Genomic DNA, 18,984 nt, shown 5'->3' on the forward strand with positions numbered 1-18,984 from the left:
AAAGTCAAGTTCACGGCTGGGTTTGAAACGCCCCTTTTTGCTTCTGTCCCAGAAGATCCATAGAGTGAATATAAAGTCCGCAAGGACAGCTAAACTACCTCCTAATATCTCAGACCTAGGTGCCTCCTCTCTCTCCTTTCCCTGGTCTCTTCCAGAAAACCATGTCAAGAACATAAAAGACTGCTGACTCTGTGAGCCGTGCAAGAAGGGCCTGGCCTAGCAATCAGTGCAGTGTCTGGTAGGAAGGCCAAACTCAGCAGTTGGAACTGCAGGCCCACCTGCCACCGTTCAGATCTGGCGTGGCCTCCAAAGGCCCATGGGCGAAATGCTTGGGCCCCAGCTCGTGCTACTGGGGGGTGATAGGACGCAGAACCCAGGAGGAGGTCTTTAGTCAGTGGGGGTGTTCCATTAAAGGAGACAGTGGCACCACCCCCTTCTCTTTCCACCCTTCTGTCTCATTCCTGGCTGTGAGATACATAAGCTTTCTCTGCCACAGGCCCAGAGTGAAGGGGCCAATCAGTCATGGGCTGAGTTTTCTAAGACTGTGAACCAAAAGAATCCTGTTCTCTTTATAAGTGGATTATGCCAAGTGTTTGTTGTAATCACAGAGAAGTAACGAAGTCAGTCCTGCAGACCTGCAGGTCCAAGTCCGCTTTGGAGCGGATCCCCAGGTAACTCAACTGTATTCTGTTCAGGTTTGGGGAGCGTCGCTTGAAGGTATCTTCTGTGTTCCTGGAACAATATGGTTGCTGCTGCGCTTTGCAAAGCAACAGCATCTTATAAGTGATTTTGAGTGGGAAGTTCAGAGTGGCAATATCTTAGGAATGATTATCAGATAGAACAAAGATGGGCTTCTTTGGGTTGAATACCTTTTTGTTTGGATTTTGGTTGCTTTAGACTAGTTTCTGATTAATCTTCAGCAAGTAATTATAGTCCTGGTTTGGGTAATGACAGGGAGGTGTTCTGAGAAATGTATTACCAGGCAGTTTCGCCATTGTGTAAACGTGATCGAGAGTGCTGACTCATACCTGGAAAGTACATCCGTGGCCCTAGCTAGCATTGATCGAAGCATTCCAGGCATTGAACTCACACCCCTGCGCTTGCCGGGGAAGTGCTTATTCCACTGAGCCATCTCCCCGACCCCGATTGAAGCATTCTTCTATGATGCATAACCATAATCCCACAGACACACCTATTTCCTTGGTATTTTGTCCCTTTCTTCCAGAAGTTAACTTTTGCTACACTTAAGCAAGCTATTTGGAACTACTGGCTACTCAGACAAGCCCACCTCAGAGACATTGAGAGCAGATTGAAGAGGCAACTAGAAGCAACAGAATGACCACCAGGACCCTCCCTGTGGGTTCTGTTGGGAGCCTCCTGTTGGAACTGGAGTCCCCTTGGTGAACCTTTTTAGAGCTCTCAGTGATAACAGATGGCCTGCCCTGGCTCGTGCCCCAGGCTCACCACCACTGGTCTACCCAGTGGAATGAGTGGCGCAGGGCTGATAGGTAGGTTCCCTCAGCCACGGCGAGCTTGAATTCCAAGTGCAAATGCCGATATCCAGGAGCTGCTGGGCTTCAAAGAGTTTGCAGGATTAAGCTGAAAAGTATCAAATTGACCCATGGTTGGGGGCAGGTATCTCTTTCCTCCCGTGCATCTGAAAGGGAGTGTCCTCAGTAGAGGTACAGACGCTGGCAGGAGTCTGGTGGGTCCGGTTTCACTTGGAGATGGGTGTTGGCACCGCGCTCTGGGCCTGGCTGTGCGCCACCTACGGTCGAGCCAATTGGACTGAATCGGTCAGACTGCTGTTAGCTAATCATTAGCTAGCATTTGTGGCTGGAATGACTCTCAGTTTGGTCAGTAGCCATTCATTGATCCTGTGAGTGTGAGACTGCACAGAGCCGCAGGAGCCTGCGCTGACCCGCCACGTGGGCTCTTAACAATGAAAACCTCGCCACACGAGTAGAGCCATCACTGGCCTTGCTGTGGACAGTCTGACCACCCCAGTGCTGACCCATGGAGGGGACCCCAACTCTATGAGGGCCTCCACAGGTAGCCACAAGTATTCTGGATCATAGCCTTGTTTACCCAGAATTCATGGTGTCATCCTTCTTTGCAAGATTAGCTTACTCTCCAAGAAAGGTACTTCATCAGCTGTTTTTAGGAAAATTCCTTCTCTTTCCCACAAAACCAGCTCCTTTAGCCCAGGAAAAAAAAAATCAAATCAAAGTTATAAATTCTGCCATCATCTATAATCTCAGTATTACTTGCAGCCCTTGCAGTCTCTTTGATCCTGCACAGTTCTGATGGAAATCAGAGGCGCTGCTCTGAACTGGATCAGCTTGGGTTAGGGCCCTGGATTTTCCTCGGAAGAGCAGAGGGGCCTTTCTAGTACTTCTGTGCTGCCCAGTCCTGGGATTCTGCAGTTTTAAAGCTGTTGCCCCAGGCAAAATCGCTGCATTAAAATCAAATCAGAGCCCTGTGAGTGGCCTGAGAGGGTCTCAGTGCATCCCTTTTAGCCCCCTGGGACGTACATTCAAGAAGATTCTCTCCAGGCTGCCCCAGGGGTTCCTGCCACAGTGGTTGATGCCTTGTTCTTTTTGCTCCCGTCTAGGGCCGGCAGGGCCTGGGCTCCATTTTTGTGTGGGCCTCTGGGAATGGAGGGAGAGAGGGGGACTACTGCTCCTGTGATGGCTACACCAACAGCATCTACACCATCTCTGTGAGCAGCACCACCGAGAACGGCTACAAGCCCTGGTACCTGGAGGAGTGTGCTTCCACCCTGGCTACAACCTACAGCAGTGGGGCCTTCTATGAACGGAAAATTGTAAGTTCTTCTGGTACATGGGGAGGTTATGTGGTGCCCCTTGGTCCTGGGGGAGGGCACTTCTGTTCCCTAATGAATGGTGAGATAGGCCAGAATCAGATTGCGCTGCATTGCGGGACCCAGCCTTAGCCTTTGGGGAGCCATCTGAGCCTCGAGGTCAAGCCCAGGCCCTTGGCAGCCTGCCTCAGACCCTGCCTCACTCCTCCATGCCCAGAAATGCCAAGCCAACCCTTCTCTGGCTTGAGGCATCTAAAAATATCATTTAAGAACGGGGTACGTTCTCAATGTGTCTCCTTTTAGCTCTGAAATTCTGTGGTCACATCCCTCAGAGTCCAGTCGAGCAGCCCAGTTTGGACATGTTAAATTGAGTGAGAGGCAGTCCCGGTTTTATTCTCAAACATTCTAGAGTCCCAAGTGTTCTGGGCTTCCCTTGCTACCAAAGCAGTATACCCCGGACACTTTGAAGTCCAGTGGGGGTTGTGATCCATTCTGCTCACTTACATGAATTTATTGTTTACTCTGTGTGTGTGTGTGTGTGTGTGTGTGTGTGTGTGTGTGTTGCAGAAAATGGAACCCAGGGCATTGCACATGCCAGGCAGGCACTGTACTATGGTGCTACATCTCCATCCCCTCAGACTTTTTTAAATTTATTTTTTATTTTCTAAATAGAATGCAAAATAGCAAATACACACACACACAGACACATGTACACACACACACACACACACACACACACACTCACATTAGAAATAATACAGAACTTCACCAGACAAAACAATAGGAACGTGACAATGGTTGCATAATGTTATCTTCAAATGGCTCAGATTACCAGATACAAGCTTGCAAAATTGGCTTTAAAAAAAGTTTTAAGAAATTAGAAAGGACAAGAAAAAAAAAAAAAATCCAAGCATCAAGGCTCCCCTCTGTAGACCAACACTCTCAGTGAGTTTTTAAGCAGTTTTAGGAGATGAGTGAAATTTGTGCTTCTTCCTTCCCTACATATTTTCCTACTTAAAAGGAAGAAAGGGAGAGCTTCCATCCAAATTAATGCTGAATTCAAATGCAGCCATTAAGTTAACTTGTAGACCTTTAAAAAATGAGTGTGCAGCTGGGTAGACATGGTTTAATTTTAAAGCCCAGGAGCATCTTTCCACTGGTTAGCCACGTCCTGAGAAATTATTTGCAAATTTATCTTTACATTTTTCTGGGGGAGCGCACAGGCATCCTGTTCTCTGCTTCATTCTGCATCTGCAGAAGGTCAGCACGGCCCAGCCCAGTCAGGTTCAACCCTGAGTTGTTCCTTGCCCTTTTTGGGCTGTGCTCGGCCTGGCGCGGGTGGCTGGGATCCTGAGCCATACCCTATCCAGTTAGGTATCTAGCTCATTTGAGTACAGACTTGCCAGAGTCACATTAAATACATGCTTGGGCCAAAATTCCACAGAGGCTTGCTGGCCGAATGGGGACAGGTTGAGGCTCGCGTTATTGGACACCACGCACTGTGGGCCGCGGGCTGGGTGGGTGTGTCACTCAGCCAGGAAGCAGGACTTGTGGCTGTGTTGGTGTGCTTAATCGCACCCGTGTGGGTGCTTCTGCAGGAATATACGTGCACGCGCCGTAGCTACAAAAGGCTTTCATTATCTTTTATTTAAAAAAAAAAATCTCTTCTCTGAGCAATGGTCTGTGGGTAGGAAGAGTGCCGTGGAAAATGGGGTACAAGGGGTCCAGTTGTTGCCTCTGAACTCTGCTCTGAACGGCATTGCTTATCTGCTCCACGGAGCCCAGTGCCGCTTCAGATCCTTTTAGACATCCTGCAGGAGTGCCGTGTATCATGGTGGCTGCCCGAGTGCTCTGCCCTCGTGTGCCTGTCCCTCCCAGGTTAGTGAGTGGAGGCCAAGTCCTGTCTGCCAGCCGTGCGGGATGTCCCGTGTGCACACAGGATCTTTGACCAAAGCAAGATCTGGTCAGATGATGATGGTTTGCTCGTTCGATGAATACAAGGCATGATCCAGCAGGGTGCAGGAGCTCAGGAGAGACTCTGTGGTTTGGTTGAGCCATCCTTGCTGGGGAGGCCCTCTGCTCGACTCCCAGGACCCCTGCTTGGGCCCCATGTACTCTTAGTGGCTCAGCTTCCTGCCCAGTCACCCCCGGCTTCCTTGCCAGCCACTGTGTACTGAGCACGTGTGTGCAGGTGACCCGCTGTGCACAGAACCCCACAAGGAGCATATTACTGTGCCCGCTTTTGGGCAAGAGGCTGAGAACAGGGAAGTTGCATCGTCAGCCCTGTTCCATAGCCCGACCAGCCCTCCTGTGTGTAGGTGCCTTACCCCTGCTGAATAGAGGGGAGGTGAAATGACCTCTGCTGACATCCACGTCAAATCTTCCCGTGCACTTGTGACACAGGCCAGGTCCCTGCCCAGAAAATTGTCACCTCAGCTAAAACATGACCAAGAAAGTGTGCTTCGTCTGAAACCATCTTGATTATTGTCCCTGGAAGGATTTATTTGCAAGGGTTACAAAAATTGAGAACAGGACCTTGAAGTGGGTGCGTGGGTGTGTTAGTTACTTTTCTCCTGCTGCGACTAAATACCTGATGCCCAAAGTTAAGAGAGGAAAGGTTTATTTAGCTCCCAGTTCATAGAAGTTTCAGTCCCTCCTCAGCCGGCTCCAAGGCAGGGTGGCTTAGCAAGAGGCAACCAGTCATGGTAGTGGAGGACAGCAAAAGGCAACAAGAGGACCTCGACAGGGTCTTTCCGCTCCTTTTATTTTATCCAGACTACTGGCATTAGGGTGGTGCCAAGCCCATCAGTAGTCTGATTTAGTAATTACCCACCCTTAATCCCAGCACCACACACTCCACATTCAGCCACCTCTGAAAAAGCCCTGACTGCCTGAGCATTTGGGGGGACATGTAGACACAAGCCATAACAGTGAATGTGTTAGTTTCTTTGTTTTCTAAGGAAACTTAGCCCAAGTTTAGCTACTTAAAACAGTGCAAATGGGGATCTCACAGTTTCGTAGGTCAAACGTTCAGCAGCAGCCTTGACTAAGTGTCATCAGGCTAAAAGCAAGGTGTTGGCGGATGTGTTCCTTTCTGAGGCTCACGTCCTACCTTGTTTTCTCGTAGGCTGCCAACCAAAAGGCCTTCTCCTCTCTGGAGACCACACGCAATTCTTTGTCTCCCTAGCTCCCTGTCCCAAGCCAGCAGTCGGGGGTCGGGGGGCAAGTCCTTTTTATGCCCCATCTTTCTGATGGGCTTGGTTTCTTCCACTTCTAAGGGCCCTTTGAGGCTATCAGGCTGATCCAGATAATCCAGGATAATGCCCCTACTTCAGGGTTAGGGTTAGCAAGTTTAATTCTATCTGCAAAGTAGAGGAGCGGAACAGCACCTTCAGGGAGAGATTCCTGCCTAGCCCAGCTAGTTCCATGGCTGCTGCTCCTCATTTCAGCTTCCAAGGGAGGTACAGACTGGGCTGAGGGGGCGAGGTCCCACCCAGGCCCGCCTGGAGCCAGCACCTCAGGTGAAGGCGAGCAGAGCCTGCAGCTGGTAAAGACAGCCGCACCTTTCCGAAGAGCACAGCCAGCCTCTTGTCTCCCCTGGCAGACCCCGCATTCTGGTCTGTGTCTGGATGTCCCCCAAGGCCTCATGCAGTCACGGAGCAGGCTTCTGGAGTTGCTTCTGGAGTGTGTGATTGACTCACAGTTTCACGCCAGGATTATGGGTGTGAGCGCTGTACCCGCCCTGGGGCTGGCAGCCTGCTACAGTGTAAGGCAGGGAGCGAGGCTGGCCCTGCTGCCCCTCCCTCTCTGCTCTGGCTGCTTTTGCTATTTTCCGCCTCCATGAGCTGTGCCCTCTGCCATGTGCCACCCTACCTTGGAGCCAGCCAAGTGTGGACTGAAACCTCCACAAACTGTGAACTAAATAAACCGTTCCTTCCTTGACTTTGGGTGTCGGGTATTTTGTCTTGGCAATGAGAGAAAAGTAACTGAGGCACCTCGCTTCTGCAGAAGAGCTGAGCTGCTTTAGACATAACTCCCTTCAGTTCTCGGAGGTAGACACTTGCGCAAAGACCGTGATCTCCGGGGTCTGGCTAGAGGCTGAAGCACTACCCAGGGTCCTTGGCACGCATGAACAGTTGTTCCCTTGTCACCCTAAAGTCTGAGAGACACTAAGGTGGGCTCTGGCAGGCAGTCGTGCCCAAGGACTCGGTGTTAGAAGCGGAGGCCTGAAGACGACTCTGCCTCCTGATGGTCTTCACGCACTCCACAGTCTGAAGGAGTGAGCCGCGCTAAGCCACCATCAGAGCTCAAGGCGGGGGGCTCCTGGACTGTCCCCCATTCCTGCTTCTCATGTATCCCTGTCCTGCAGGTCACCACGGATTTGCGTCAGCGCTGCACTGATGGCCACACGGGGACCTCGGTCTCAGCCCCCATGGTGGCTGGCATCATCGCCTTGGCTCTAGAAGCGAAGTAAGTTGCCACTTTCCTTTTTTTCTTCTTTTCTTAAAAATATTCATGTTGTGGTCAAATGCACAGAACATGAAACTTAACATTGCGAGCATTTCTGAGCGCGTGGCTCAGCCACACGAAGTGCGTTCATGCTGCTGTGCCACATCAGTGCCGTCGTCTCCAGGATCCGTCCCACTTCTCCAGTGGAAGCTGTCCCCACCGATCACTAAACTCCTGTGTGAGTGTTGAGGCAGCCATGAAAGATGGTATGGTACGCAACCAAAATCCGTTTTCTCAAAATTCTGGAGGGCAGAGGTGCTAGGCCAAGGTGGTGGCAGGGTGGGTGTCTTCTCCACTTGCAGAAGCTGCCTTCTCCCTGTGTCCCCACATGGCTGCCCCTGTAGGACCTGGCGTCCACACTGCCTTCTCATAAAGGTACCAGTCACAGTTACCCCACCCTAATAACCATTGTTCTCAATTGCCTTTTTGAAAACCCGGTTTCCAAATAGAGTCTCCTTAAGTGCTAGGAGTTCAGCATATGACACTGTCCAGCCCGGAGTACTCCCTGCTCCCCCCTTTCTCCAGCCCCTGACAACCAGCAGTGTACCTTTAGCCTTTATGGACTTAACATCTTTATATAAGGGAACTATGTGGTAGAAAATCTGAAATCCATAGTGTTCCCAAATCTGAAGCATTTTGAATGTCAGCATCAGGTTCCAGAAATTTCAAATTTTGGAGCATTCTGGATCTCAGAGTTTCGCACTGGGGATGCTTAACTCATAAAGACTACACATGTGCTCCAAAATTATTTAAAACTCCAGAACCCTTCTTCTGGGCCCAAGCATTTGGTGAAGGGATACTCCACCCGAATTTGCCCTTTTTGTTTCACTTAGCATATTTCACTTAGCATAATGTCTTCAAGGTTCAGCTCTGCTAAAAATCTCTCTTTATGCCATACCAGTGGGTGAAGCAGATCCTTCTTTCCCTAGGCCCACAGTCCCCTTTGTAGGACCCGAGGCACTATGTGTGCCACAGCTGTGGGTCTGCTCTCCATTCTGCACCACCCACTAAACTTATGCTGTAGGCCGTGATAACTTCTCTTTAGGAATTTTAGTTTATATACCAACAATAAAACGGCCTGTAAATAAAGCAAGTAAAAATCCTGGGGTTGTAAGTATGGAAATGGATCAGAAAGAGTCGGCTACGCATGCAATCCTAGGGTCAGAAGCAAGTTCTAGTTTAGACAACAAAATTGGCACAGAACATTCCAGCTATGTACAGTAGTCACTTGTCATAGATGAGTCTTCAAATTATTCAAAAAGAATGTTCGGGATGTTGCATCCTTGTAATTACGCACGCTCACATGTTGGTTTGCACATGGCTAAAGATCATAAGACTCAAGTGCTACCAGTTTAACAACAACAAAAATCGGCTAAGCATTTTTGATTTATGAGCCAGAAATGTTGACTTCTTTGTCCTGAGGCTCTTGTTACATTTTCTAAATAATTAATCTCTCGTGTGGAAAGTTGTATTCACATGCTTAGCAATTCCTTGCTCTCTATTTCCTTCCATTCCTTATTGGAAACATGCAAGGAATTTTGTTAGAACTAAAGAGAAAACAAATCCTGCTCCGTGATCAGTTGTGCTATTAAACGTGGCTGTGGACCCATCTCAGCTCGGAGAGCCGTCTTCCTTGTTTTCACTTCGTCTCAGAAGTTTACAGGTGATAAATCAAGCAGACCTCACTTAAAGTAGCACCCACTGAGAGATCTTTAAGTGTATAGGATTGGTCACAGAAGGGTGGCATCCGGAGAAAAGACCTCTGTCTGTCTGTCTGTTGTCTGTCTGTCTGTCTGTCTGTCTCTCTCTCTCTGAAAAGACACTTATATGGAAGATTTGTCCCATAGCATGGGGCAGTCTTGGGATTTTGCACCCATTCAGTCTTCACTGACAAGTATTTTCAGGGCGAGCAACTTGATGGTAGCATATTTGCCTACCATGCATGTGGCCCTGGCATTTGATTCCTGGCACTGCAAAGAAATGTATTTGCAACACCATTTTCTAGACATATTTTTCCATATAGCTATACTTGTGATTTTATTACAGGAGTCAAAAATAACATGGATTTCCTCCTAATAAATGGGTTTATAATTTCCCCTTCCTGTAAGCAGCCTGAGGTGACCTGAGAAAATAGTTTCCTATTCACTTGACCCAGAAAACTCCACAAAATCATGCAAATCAAGAGTCTCAAATCTTGGGGTTCACTTTAACAATACCTGTGAAACTGCCCAGACCATCCGGCTGCACATGTTTAAAAAGCCGCTCTTGTGACTGTGTCTCGATGTTTCCCCAAAGCCTCAAGCAGTCATAGGTGGGGCTTGTTCAGGGCTGGCTGGATCTAGAGTGTATGATGCTAGGATTAAGAGCGTGTCACTAAATTAGTCCACTGATTGGTTTAGCCCTACACCAAGTAGCCTAGATAGAATATAGAAGGGGCAGAAAGGTGTCGTGGCTTGTCCTGTTTTCTGGCCAGCATAAATAGTTTCTCTCTGCAGTGCCCTCTGCCGCACACCCCCGCCGTGGGGCCAAATAATAATGCGCCGAAACCTCTGTAAACTGTGAGCTAAGTACACTTTTCCTCCTTGAACACTGGGTGTCAGGTATTTTATCTCAGCAACAAGAAAAGTAACTGAGACAGCCACGAAGTATCTGAAAAAGGCTTTGCTTTAAAGATGCAGCGCTGACCACTCCACAGTTAGCAGTGGTGAAGTCGGGAGGTTCAACCAGAGAAAACAGCGGGGCTGGACACAGGGTCAGTGGCCAAAGAGAATTAAATGATTTTACACATGCTCCAAAGTGCAAGGAGTTAACAGGGACCTTAAGGGTTTAGCGGAAGCTGTGTGGTCATCCAACGTGTCCAGGTAAACAAAGCTTCCAAGATGTTCCTCCAGGCGGACTCACACACCTCAAGGTCATACTACACTGTCCATGAACTCCCTCTGCGGTATTGCCAGAAGAGCGGGTCCCAGAGGAGAAAAAGCTATCCCGGGAGGAACCAAAAAAAAAGCTTACAGCGTGAGACTAAATTCAGCAGAAGATAGATTCAACAAAATACAAATAAAAGTAAAAAGAAAGGCTGTTTTTGAACTTTCTCCCTTCCTGCACCCACTCTGCCCTCAGCTCTGGAGCTCGTGTCCCCTGATACCACAGCACTAAGCTTCCAAGAGGGCTGGCTGTGGCCGTCCTCACCAGGCTGCGCTAACTTGCAGCAGTGATCTCTGAGGCCACACAGCCACCAGGGCTGCAGCAGACCTGTGACACCTGAATTTCAGAGCTGATCCCCGGGCCGCTTCCCCAGGATGCATCGCCCAGTTGCTGTTAGGGGCTTCACAATCTTCCTGTGGTCCCCGGCTGGCCTGGAGGCCCTCAGGAGGGTGAGGAGAGAGGAGAGAAGCAGGCGCCAGGCAGACTGGGTGGATGCAAAGACATAGTTGAGGTGAGACTGAAGAGGCTGAGAACTGGCCAGTGACAGGTGGGCACAGCAGTGACAGTGACCTGAGAGATACAGGGGGCGCCTGGAGAGTGTGAGCCTGGAGGGCAGAGTGTCCTCCTAACTCATGCCATGGAGAGGTCCTCGAGGCAAGACTGGCAGAGTGGGCTGTGCTGGCAACACCAACTGGCACAGCTTGTGCAGCAGCCAGTGTGGCACCTCCCCGACAAAGCTGAGCAAGCTGGCTGAGGTGGTGCCGGTCTGTAGTCTTAGCACTCTGGGATGCCACAGCAGGAGGATGGCAAGTCCGTGCCCAGTCTGGGCCATTAGCAAGACCCTGTCTCAAGATTTTAAAGAATTTTTAAAAATTTCAAGGGGAATAGTGATGTGGGTCAGTGCAAAGGCCCTGGGTTCAGTCACTAGTACTGAAAAAAATTAAACATGGACTTGCCGTCCAACGCATCAACCCCACTGCCACATTCATGCCCAGATGAACTGAAAACAGAGACCCGAACATATGTTTATACAGCCGTGTTCTTGGCAGCCTCATTCTCAGCAGCCAAAAGGTGGAAGCAACTCAGTTGCTGTGAATGGATGAAAGGATAAGCAGGTGGCCGCTACATACAGTGAAATCTTACCCTGCGTTGAAAAGAAAGGACATCATTAGAATAGGGATACACTTGAAGACACCGTCCTAAGGGGAATAAGGCAAATACCAATGCATGTGATTTCACTCACGGAGGTTCCTAAAGAAGTCAAACTTATAGGAACCGAAGGTAGGATGGTGCTTTTCAGCTGCTAGGGGAAGCAGAAATAAAGCATTCGTGTTGCATGGGTACAGAGCTTTATTTGGGGAAGATGAAAAGGTTCTGTGGATGGAGAGGGCTCAAGCCTGTACAATGAGATGAATGTACTTAACGCTACCAAACTGCACACTTAAAAGTGGTTAAAATGCCAAGTTTCCTGCTGTGGACATTTCACCACTCACAGTGGTGAGTGGGAAGAGGCTTGCAATGCCTGTGTGACTGGAGCTAGGTTCTTGGATCCGGGAAGTGCTAGAAACCAGACAAGACCCAGAGGAAATAAAGACCCGGGAAGGCTTTTCATTGGGACTTCTGCTTGAGAGAGAAAAGTACCACAGGTCTGCCCAAGGGCAGATCAGACAGCAGCTCCCTGAAGGAAGGCAAGGGATAGGTTCCCACCAGAAGATCCCAGCCCGGCCCTCCACGCAGAGGAGGAATCACATGTGCAGAGAAGGCCTGGGCTCCCGTGCAGGTAGTTTGTGGGCTGCACACAGAAGGAGCGGGCTTACAGGAGCACACACCTTGTTTGCTCCGGTGTGAGCAGGATGTGTTTGTAGCAATTGTGTTTTTAACACTGGTGCTGCTTTCTGTAAGGCTGAGCTCTGGGCCCCTATTTCTGTCCTTGTTTGCCTGCACTTGGAGAGCATGGAACAGCCATGCTCCCTGCAGGGCCCCTTCCTGGTCTTTGATCCTTTTATTCTCTTTGGGAGGTCCTTGACCAGCTCGTGAGGGTCACAGCAGGCACCATCCGGAAGTGCCAGGAGCCAGGGCACTTCAGCACTCCAAGTTCCTGCACACACGGCCTTTCTGGGTGGCAGCTGCTTGCGTCATGTGTTGGGAAGAGCATGTGTACGTCACATGTGTCCACCGTGAGCCGATGCATGCAGTGTAAGGTCCTGGCACAGTCCTGGAAGTGCTCTGGCCACCTCCAGGTTGACAAGTCCTGAGATAGTAGTCTGGAAAGAAAGAGTTGGGCTTTTTTTGTTTGTTTGTTTTTGCAGTACTGGGGATTGAACTCAGGGCCCTGCGCTTGCCAGGCAAACAAGGCAAACACTTATTCCACTGAGCTATCTCCCCAGCCCCTGAGAAGGATTATTATGATTTTTTTTTGGGGGGGGGCTGGCTCAGGCTGCCTTAAGGATTATTATTATTATTATTATTGTTACTGTATTTTAGGGAAGGGTCTGCAGGGTGTTCAGGGTCTCAGTACTAGATCGGACTTGTAGTGATCCTCCTGTTTACAGCCTCCCAAGAGCTCAGATTACAAGCACGGGCCACCACGTACAGTGTCAATTGCCCTCTTAGGGCACCCTGGGGGTGGGGCTGGCACAGCAGGCCCAGGGATTGAACCCCCCAGCTCCTGTGCCTGCTTGCAGGCACTTTAATCCACTAAGCTATTTGTCTGGCCTTTTTTTTTTTTTTTTTTAATATGAGGGAGGTAATGTTTCAGACACAGTGAATGCTCGTTCATCCTTGATTCATTCTCAGACTGATTAAAAAAATCACAGAGATGTGTCAGTTTTTTTCTACGTCAGTAGGAGCTGTACTTAACAAAATGCATATAACGTCTGTAGCAATAAGGAACCGTACTCTAAAAGCACTGTACCCATCAAGATGTGTCAGTTTAGTGGACTGAAAGAGAAATAAAATAGCTGTACATGTTTTTCTGTCAAATTGCGAGTGTGACCAAGAACTGTCCTTCTAGCTTTTCTCTCAGATGTGAGTTTAATGTAACAAAATGTATTTCTTTTATTAGTCGCTCCTATCTAGGTATTATGAAAAGGCAACCCTTTAGAAAGCTTATAAACTCGAATGTCTGACAATAATGAGAAGAATGAAACAATATTTTATTTAATCCTAATCTCTTCTTTGAGCTAGTATCAAAATACTTTTTCATCAAATTCAAGATGCTGCAGGTTTTAAGATGTACCCTTTTATGCATCAAAACCCAGAACTGCTGCAAATAAAACAAGATTTCCTTATTGTTTTGAATTTGTGATTACCAAAAAATTCTTTTAGACGCTGCTTTTTTTAAAAAAAAAATATTTATTTATTTGGTACAGTGTCTTGCTATGCAGTTTAGATTCACAGTGCTCCTCCTGCCTCAGCCTCCCCAGTGCTAGGATTACAGGTGTGCATCACCATGCCGGCTTCAGGGCCAGCACAGCACGCACAGGGTTTTGGGGCCAGCATAGCATGTGGTATTGGGGATCGAACTCAGGTTCTTGCACTTGCCAGGCAGGTGCCTAGACCGCCGGGCTATCTCCGCAGCCCTGATGCTGCATTCTTCAGTCCTAGAAATGATAGTGGGAGTGGCGGCAGGCCAGCAGCCTGGGCCATGGCTCGAGGTCCTCACTGCTGCGGGCAGAGCGGGGTACAGGAGCAGTGAGTGGTAGGATGGATCTTGATTCTAGAGTTTAAAGGCAGATAAACATGTCTTTGAATAAAAAAAAAAAAAAAAAAAAAAACCCCCGGTCTGCGCATGTGTATCGGTGGCATGCGTTCCCCGAGTGACGCGCGGCTAGTCCGCTCCCACAGGAGCGTGCCGCGAGTGTAGACCGACTGCAGCCTGTGGCTGGTGCGTCTACACCTTCAGTTTGATCATGGTTGACGCACGGTCCTGTGCGTTACGACAGAGAATGGCCCCACCTACTTCCTAAACGTTTCCTGTGATGCTGAAATTCTCTCCGCTTCCAAACTGCACCGTGCAGCCCCGCGTAAGCTCACCTGCAGAGCTGGCGGCCAGGGAAGGTCTCACGTGCCCAGGGTTTCAAACCATCCATCGAGCTCCTTTATCTCTGGATTGAGTTGCTGGAAGCTATTCTGTAAGCAAAGGTTGGCAGGCACAGCCTTGCCGGGGACGGCGGCGTGGGCCCAGGGCCTTGTTCCCCTCCAGACCCGGGCTGGTTCCCACGGCGCCTCCCAAGGAGCCATGTGGCCGGTGTCACTGGGACGCTGTGTGTGGTTGTGTCGTTACAGCAGCCAGTTAACGTGGAGAGACGTGCAGCACTTGCTGGTGAAGACATCCCGGCCGGCCCACCTGAAGGCGAACGACTGGAAAGTGAACGGGGCCGGGCACAAAGGTGCGCATGTCCTGGTGGGAGGGGCAAAGACAAGCCAGTGACCCCGGTGACCTGCGGAAACGTGTCCCTAGGGGTGATGTGAGTCCATTGAAAGGGCTCCCCTGTTAACATCCATTTTTACTATCACGTGCCGCAAGCTTGAAAAACACTTATCCACTGATTATAATTTTTTTTTTTTAATCTTGCCTCTGGTTTATTTATACAAAGAACACAGGAGGACACCAGCCCCCCACAGATGGCACCCCAGGTGTCACACCAGTCTCTCTGTTTTTACATCAGCAGATAAGAGGCTTTTACTGTGGAACCTTCATGGGGGCCTGGGCACCTTTGGGACTTGCCTCTATTGCCTACCCCAAGCTTGGGAAGTGTATCCGTGCCCGCATTGCCAAGGCAAAGGTGGCCCAAGGCCCAGGCTCCAGCCAAGGCCCAGGCCTCAGCTTCTGCCCCAGGCTATCCATTCATTTTTAAAAAGTATCCTGAAGCCCGCAGTGAATCTTGAGGTGAACCAGAATGGTGAAGCTTCAGGAACCCTAAATTCCATGACTTTGGCCACACTCGGGGACCAACTGTGCCTAAAAACATAAGAGTTCTCTTTCAGTTAACTCTTTTTACATAAAGAAATGTACTTTTTATGTATTTAGTATAAGGTCTCGTTACACAGGTCAGACGTGTAGTGATCCTCCAGTTTTCAGCTCCTCAAGTGGTGGGATTACAGGTGCGCACCAATGCGCCCCAGGGATGGGGCTGGCACGGCACACCGGGGATCGAACCCCAGTCCCTGTGCCTGCCTAAGCAGGTGCCTTAGTTCGCTGAGCCATCTGGCTGGCCCTAAGAAATGTACTTTAAAAGGAAACTCTATAATATCGAGCAAATCATGAGTTTGAATTTTGTAGTTCTTTTCACACACATTACAATGAATCCATCATTATTAAAGTAATTTGTGCAGTGTGTTCGGATGCCACCTCAGGGCAGCTTGTAAGCACCTCCCGGAGAAGTTTGACCGTTTTGAAATCAGCTCTCAGTTTCCTCTTCTGTGCAGTGAGGACATCGAGATAGTTATATGAGCGATTTTCTAACTGTACAACCTTAGCTCACCCTGGTGTTTTTATAAAAGTAATGCATGGGACAGAGGTGCCTCTACCCCCAGCTCAGCATGGTACAGACCCAGGTACCGTGAAATCACCCCAGAGTGAGGGCTTGATTAACCCAGATATTTGGGGCCTCTGGACCAGGTAATTATAGAACTCCAGTCACTGGCTTTGGCTAATTTCTTATGCGTCACTTGAAAAAGTTTTTGATCGGCCATCGTATATTGGGGTAGGTGCTTCCCCCCATATGACTGTCTGAAACACAGCCCAAGCACGCTTGCCATAGGCAGAGGGGTGCGCCTTTCACAGGCCGATGCTTGGGCCCTGCGCCTCTGTGCTGGCAGGAAGGTCGCTGGGCGTGCTGTTCTGTAACAAGAGCTGACCCACATTTCGGTTTTGGCCTGATTAAATGAGAAAATAGATCATATCTAGTTCTTGACCTTGCCTCTTAAATTAAACTTTGAAACTCTCCGCCCTTGGCCAAATGCAACACTGGACCAGGCCGGCCCGCAAGCACTCTGGTCCGGGGCTGTGCACACTGCCTGTCCTGACTGCCTTGGGAACTCAGCGGGGAAAGAAAATGGTAAAGGAATTTAACGAAGATGAACCGAGCTGCCTGGCTCTTGTGTTTGTGGCACATCTCGTCATGTGAGCCATGAAGTCTCGAGGGTTCGTTTGTTCCAGTGTTGAGGTGCAGCCCTGGTCCCTGCCTTGCTCAGCGAGTGTTCTACCACTGAGCTACCCGCTTCCTTCACCCTGAGGCCTCAGGCTTTGTTTTTCTTACCTGGTCTAAGATCAAGGGAGCACCGATGCTGAAGATGCTGATGGTCTCCTAACATAGAGACACCTGCCTTTGTCCCCCAAAAGGGAAGCCCTGGGCCCTCTCATCCCTTTTATTCTGTACCAAACTGGCATGCATGCCCTGGCCCACTGTCTGAAGCAAAAGGAGTTTGGTTCAGAGAACAATGCGGCCGGGATCCCTGAGAACTCTCAGAGCAATCTCTCTGCAAGCTGGGCTTCTCAGAGGCCCTGGTGGGGACACAGTTGGTTCCAGTTGCTTCATCAGAGTGCTGCAGAATGACAGCCAGCCTTGCTCCCTTCCTTGCGGAGGCCAGGGAACCTGGCTCTGAAGGCCCTGTCTTTTCAGTTAGCCATCTCTATGGATTTGGCTTGGTGGATGCAGAAGCTATTGTCCTGGAGGCAAAGAAGTGGACAGCAGTGCCGTCCCAGCACATGTGCATAGCAACCTCGGACAAGAGGCCCAGGTAGGTCTTGGCATCCATGCCCTCTCAGCATGTGGGACCTGACTGCTGCAAGGTATGGTGCTGCTGGGAGGTGTTTATGCATGCCTTCCTGCGTGCCCTGGTGGGCGCTCATGTGCACATATGCATGGCGGGCTGCTGTGTGTGTGTGTGTGTGTGTGTGTGTGTGTGTGCGCGCGCGCACGCGCACTTTTTCCTACAGGCTGTGAGGCTAAGAAGAGACACTCTTCTGAATTCACAACCGAGCTGAGGTCTCTTCTTTTGCAGCAGACTACATCATGATTGGGAACCAGCGGCTTGTCCTGAATCCCTCAGCTCAGTAGGGAACCTTCTTGTCCACAAGGTTTAGCGCAGCTGGCTAGACCAGCAGTCTGTCCTGCCCAGCGAGGTGTAATGGGGAGCAGCCCAGAAGGTTCTTCCCGCTTTGCCCACCCACTAGAGGTTGGCGTCCTGATCCCAGCCCAGCCTACCTGCCCTAGATCCTGCAGTGGAAATCCATCAGCTTAGACAAGAATGGCAGAGCCCCCTGCTTCTCAGCGGCAGGCTGGGGTTATTATGCAGCATGCACAGCAGCTCTGTGCTGCTTTTATCAGCCTCATAAACCTTCTTATGGCTTAAGCACTGGGATTTTTTAACAAGCCTCGAGTAGTGGGCTGTAGGAGCCTGTCTTCACCTTCCTTCTGTGCACTGCCCCTTGGAGGAAGGTCTTCTAAATCATTTACATATGTTCATTCTTTATGTACACAAAGATCAGCTGTAAAGCGAACCGGATGATGGCAAACCCACTCTATTCGAAACTCAGATTGCCCTCCTGAATCCTGCTGCGGGAACTATGCTTCTAAGGTGAACAACGGTGCTTCTCTGGGATAAAGAACAGAGTGCACTTCCCGCCGTTATCTATTTGTTACCTCTGGAAAAAGCATACGAGGGAGATAATGAAGTAGTTAGAGGGATTAGAAGGGAGACACTGCAAGGCTAGGGGTGGAGTTCTGAAGAAGAACACTTGCTGAGGATGTGTGTGCAAGGTGCACACGCGTGCGTGCACACGGGCACGCACAGTGGCGTACATCTTTATCAACAAATACAGATGACTCTCTTCAAGATTGTCAACGTCCATGAGTACATTCTCTTCTTCCACTAGGCTCTTTTGCCACAAAACATCGAGAAAATTGTTTCTTGTGGATACCTTGCAAATGGTGGGAATTTAGTAAATGTTTATAGACTACATAGCTACAGAAGGATCTTTCCCCCGAAAAACTGCATTTCCATCCTGTGACTAATTTCACAGCCTGACCCCTGATGGGTGATGGGTCGAGATCCCTCAGGTTGCCTAGCCAAGGAGGTCTCAGTGGTGGCTTCTTAGAGACTTGTTTTCTCTAGGGAGCCTGAGACGGCCAAATTCAAAAAAGAGTGGGAGAGTCTGTGAGATAAAATCATTTGCCTTCACTGGCTTTGTTTGTTGGAGAGTACCTGCCACACTGGTGACCAGACGCAGGGTAAGTGGGGTCGCGCTCCAGGTCCGGTTCCTGCCCCGCAGGCTGCCCTCGTCCCTCTCCCTGGTCTCCCAGTCAGGGCAGCTCCTGAAAGAAGCATTCTTCTCCTGCCAGAAATCATTTTAAGATGGTAGAGTGGTGCCTAGGTGGCGAAGGGTTGTTTTTATTTTTATTTTATTTTGTTTTTAAGTGAAAGCACACAGAGTCTAGACAGCACAAGTTGAGGGAACCCGCTGTAACATACAGTATGACATTGTTCCTGTCCTTTGAGGAAAATAAGGACTCTACAAATTCCAAGTGAGAGAAAGAATCAGACTTCTGTTTCTAAACAGAAATCATCTTTACCTTTAGCAGCTTCAGGTCCTTTTTGGGATTTTTGACCAACCTGCCATCTCAAATCACTTGCCTATCACCGCCATGCGATTGTCCCTGGACATAGGGCCTCCAAAGAAAGAGACTAATGTCACTGTGGGAAGGCTGGAGCTCCTCTCC

The 18,984-nt window shown here is 49.5% G+C and overlaps 1 protein-coding gene across 1 annotated transcript in view; it reads left to right on the forward strand.

The window, feature by feature from the left end:
* The window catches only part of Pcsk6 (proprotein convertase subtilisin/kexin type 6), a gene marked incomplete at its 5' end in the record, with an annotated part of 179,965 nt that overhangs the window by 91,258 nt on the left and 69,723 nt on the right, over positions 1-18,984 (forward strand). Inside the window, 4 exons of the mRNA XM_023712203.1 lie at positions 2,615-2,827; positions 7,194-7,294; positions 14,546-14,649; positions 16,885-17,002. Coding sequence (XP_023567971.1) covers positions 2,615-2,827; positions 7,194-7,294; positions 14,546-14,649; positions 16,885-17,002 — 536 coding nt within the window. The remainder of the gene's footprint in view (positions 1-2,614; positions 2,828-7,193; positions 7,295-14,545; positions 14,650-16,884; positions 17,003-18,984) is intronic.

The sequence above is a fragment of the Octodon degus genome, unplaced genomic scaffold, assembly GCF_000260255.1.
Source record: "Octodon degus isolate 3935 unplaced genomic scaffold, OctDeg1.0 scaffold00002, whole genome shotgun sequence".
NCBI classification, from domain to species: domain Eukaryota; kingdom Metazoa; phylum Chordata; class Mammalia; order Rodentia; family Octodontidae; genus Octodon; species Octodon degus.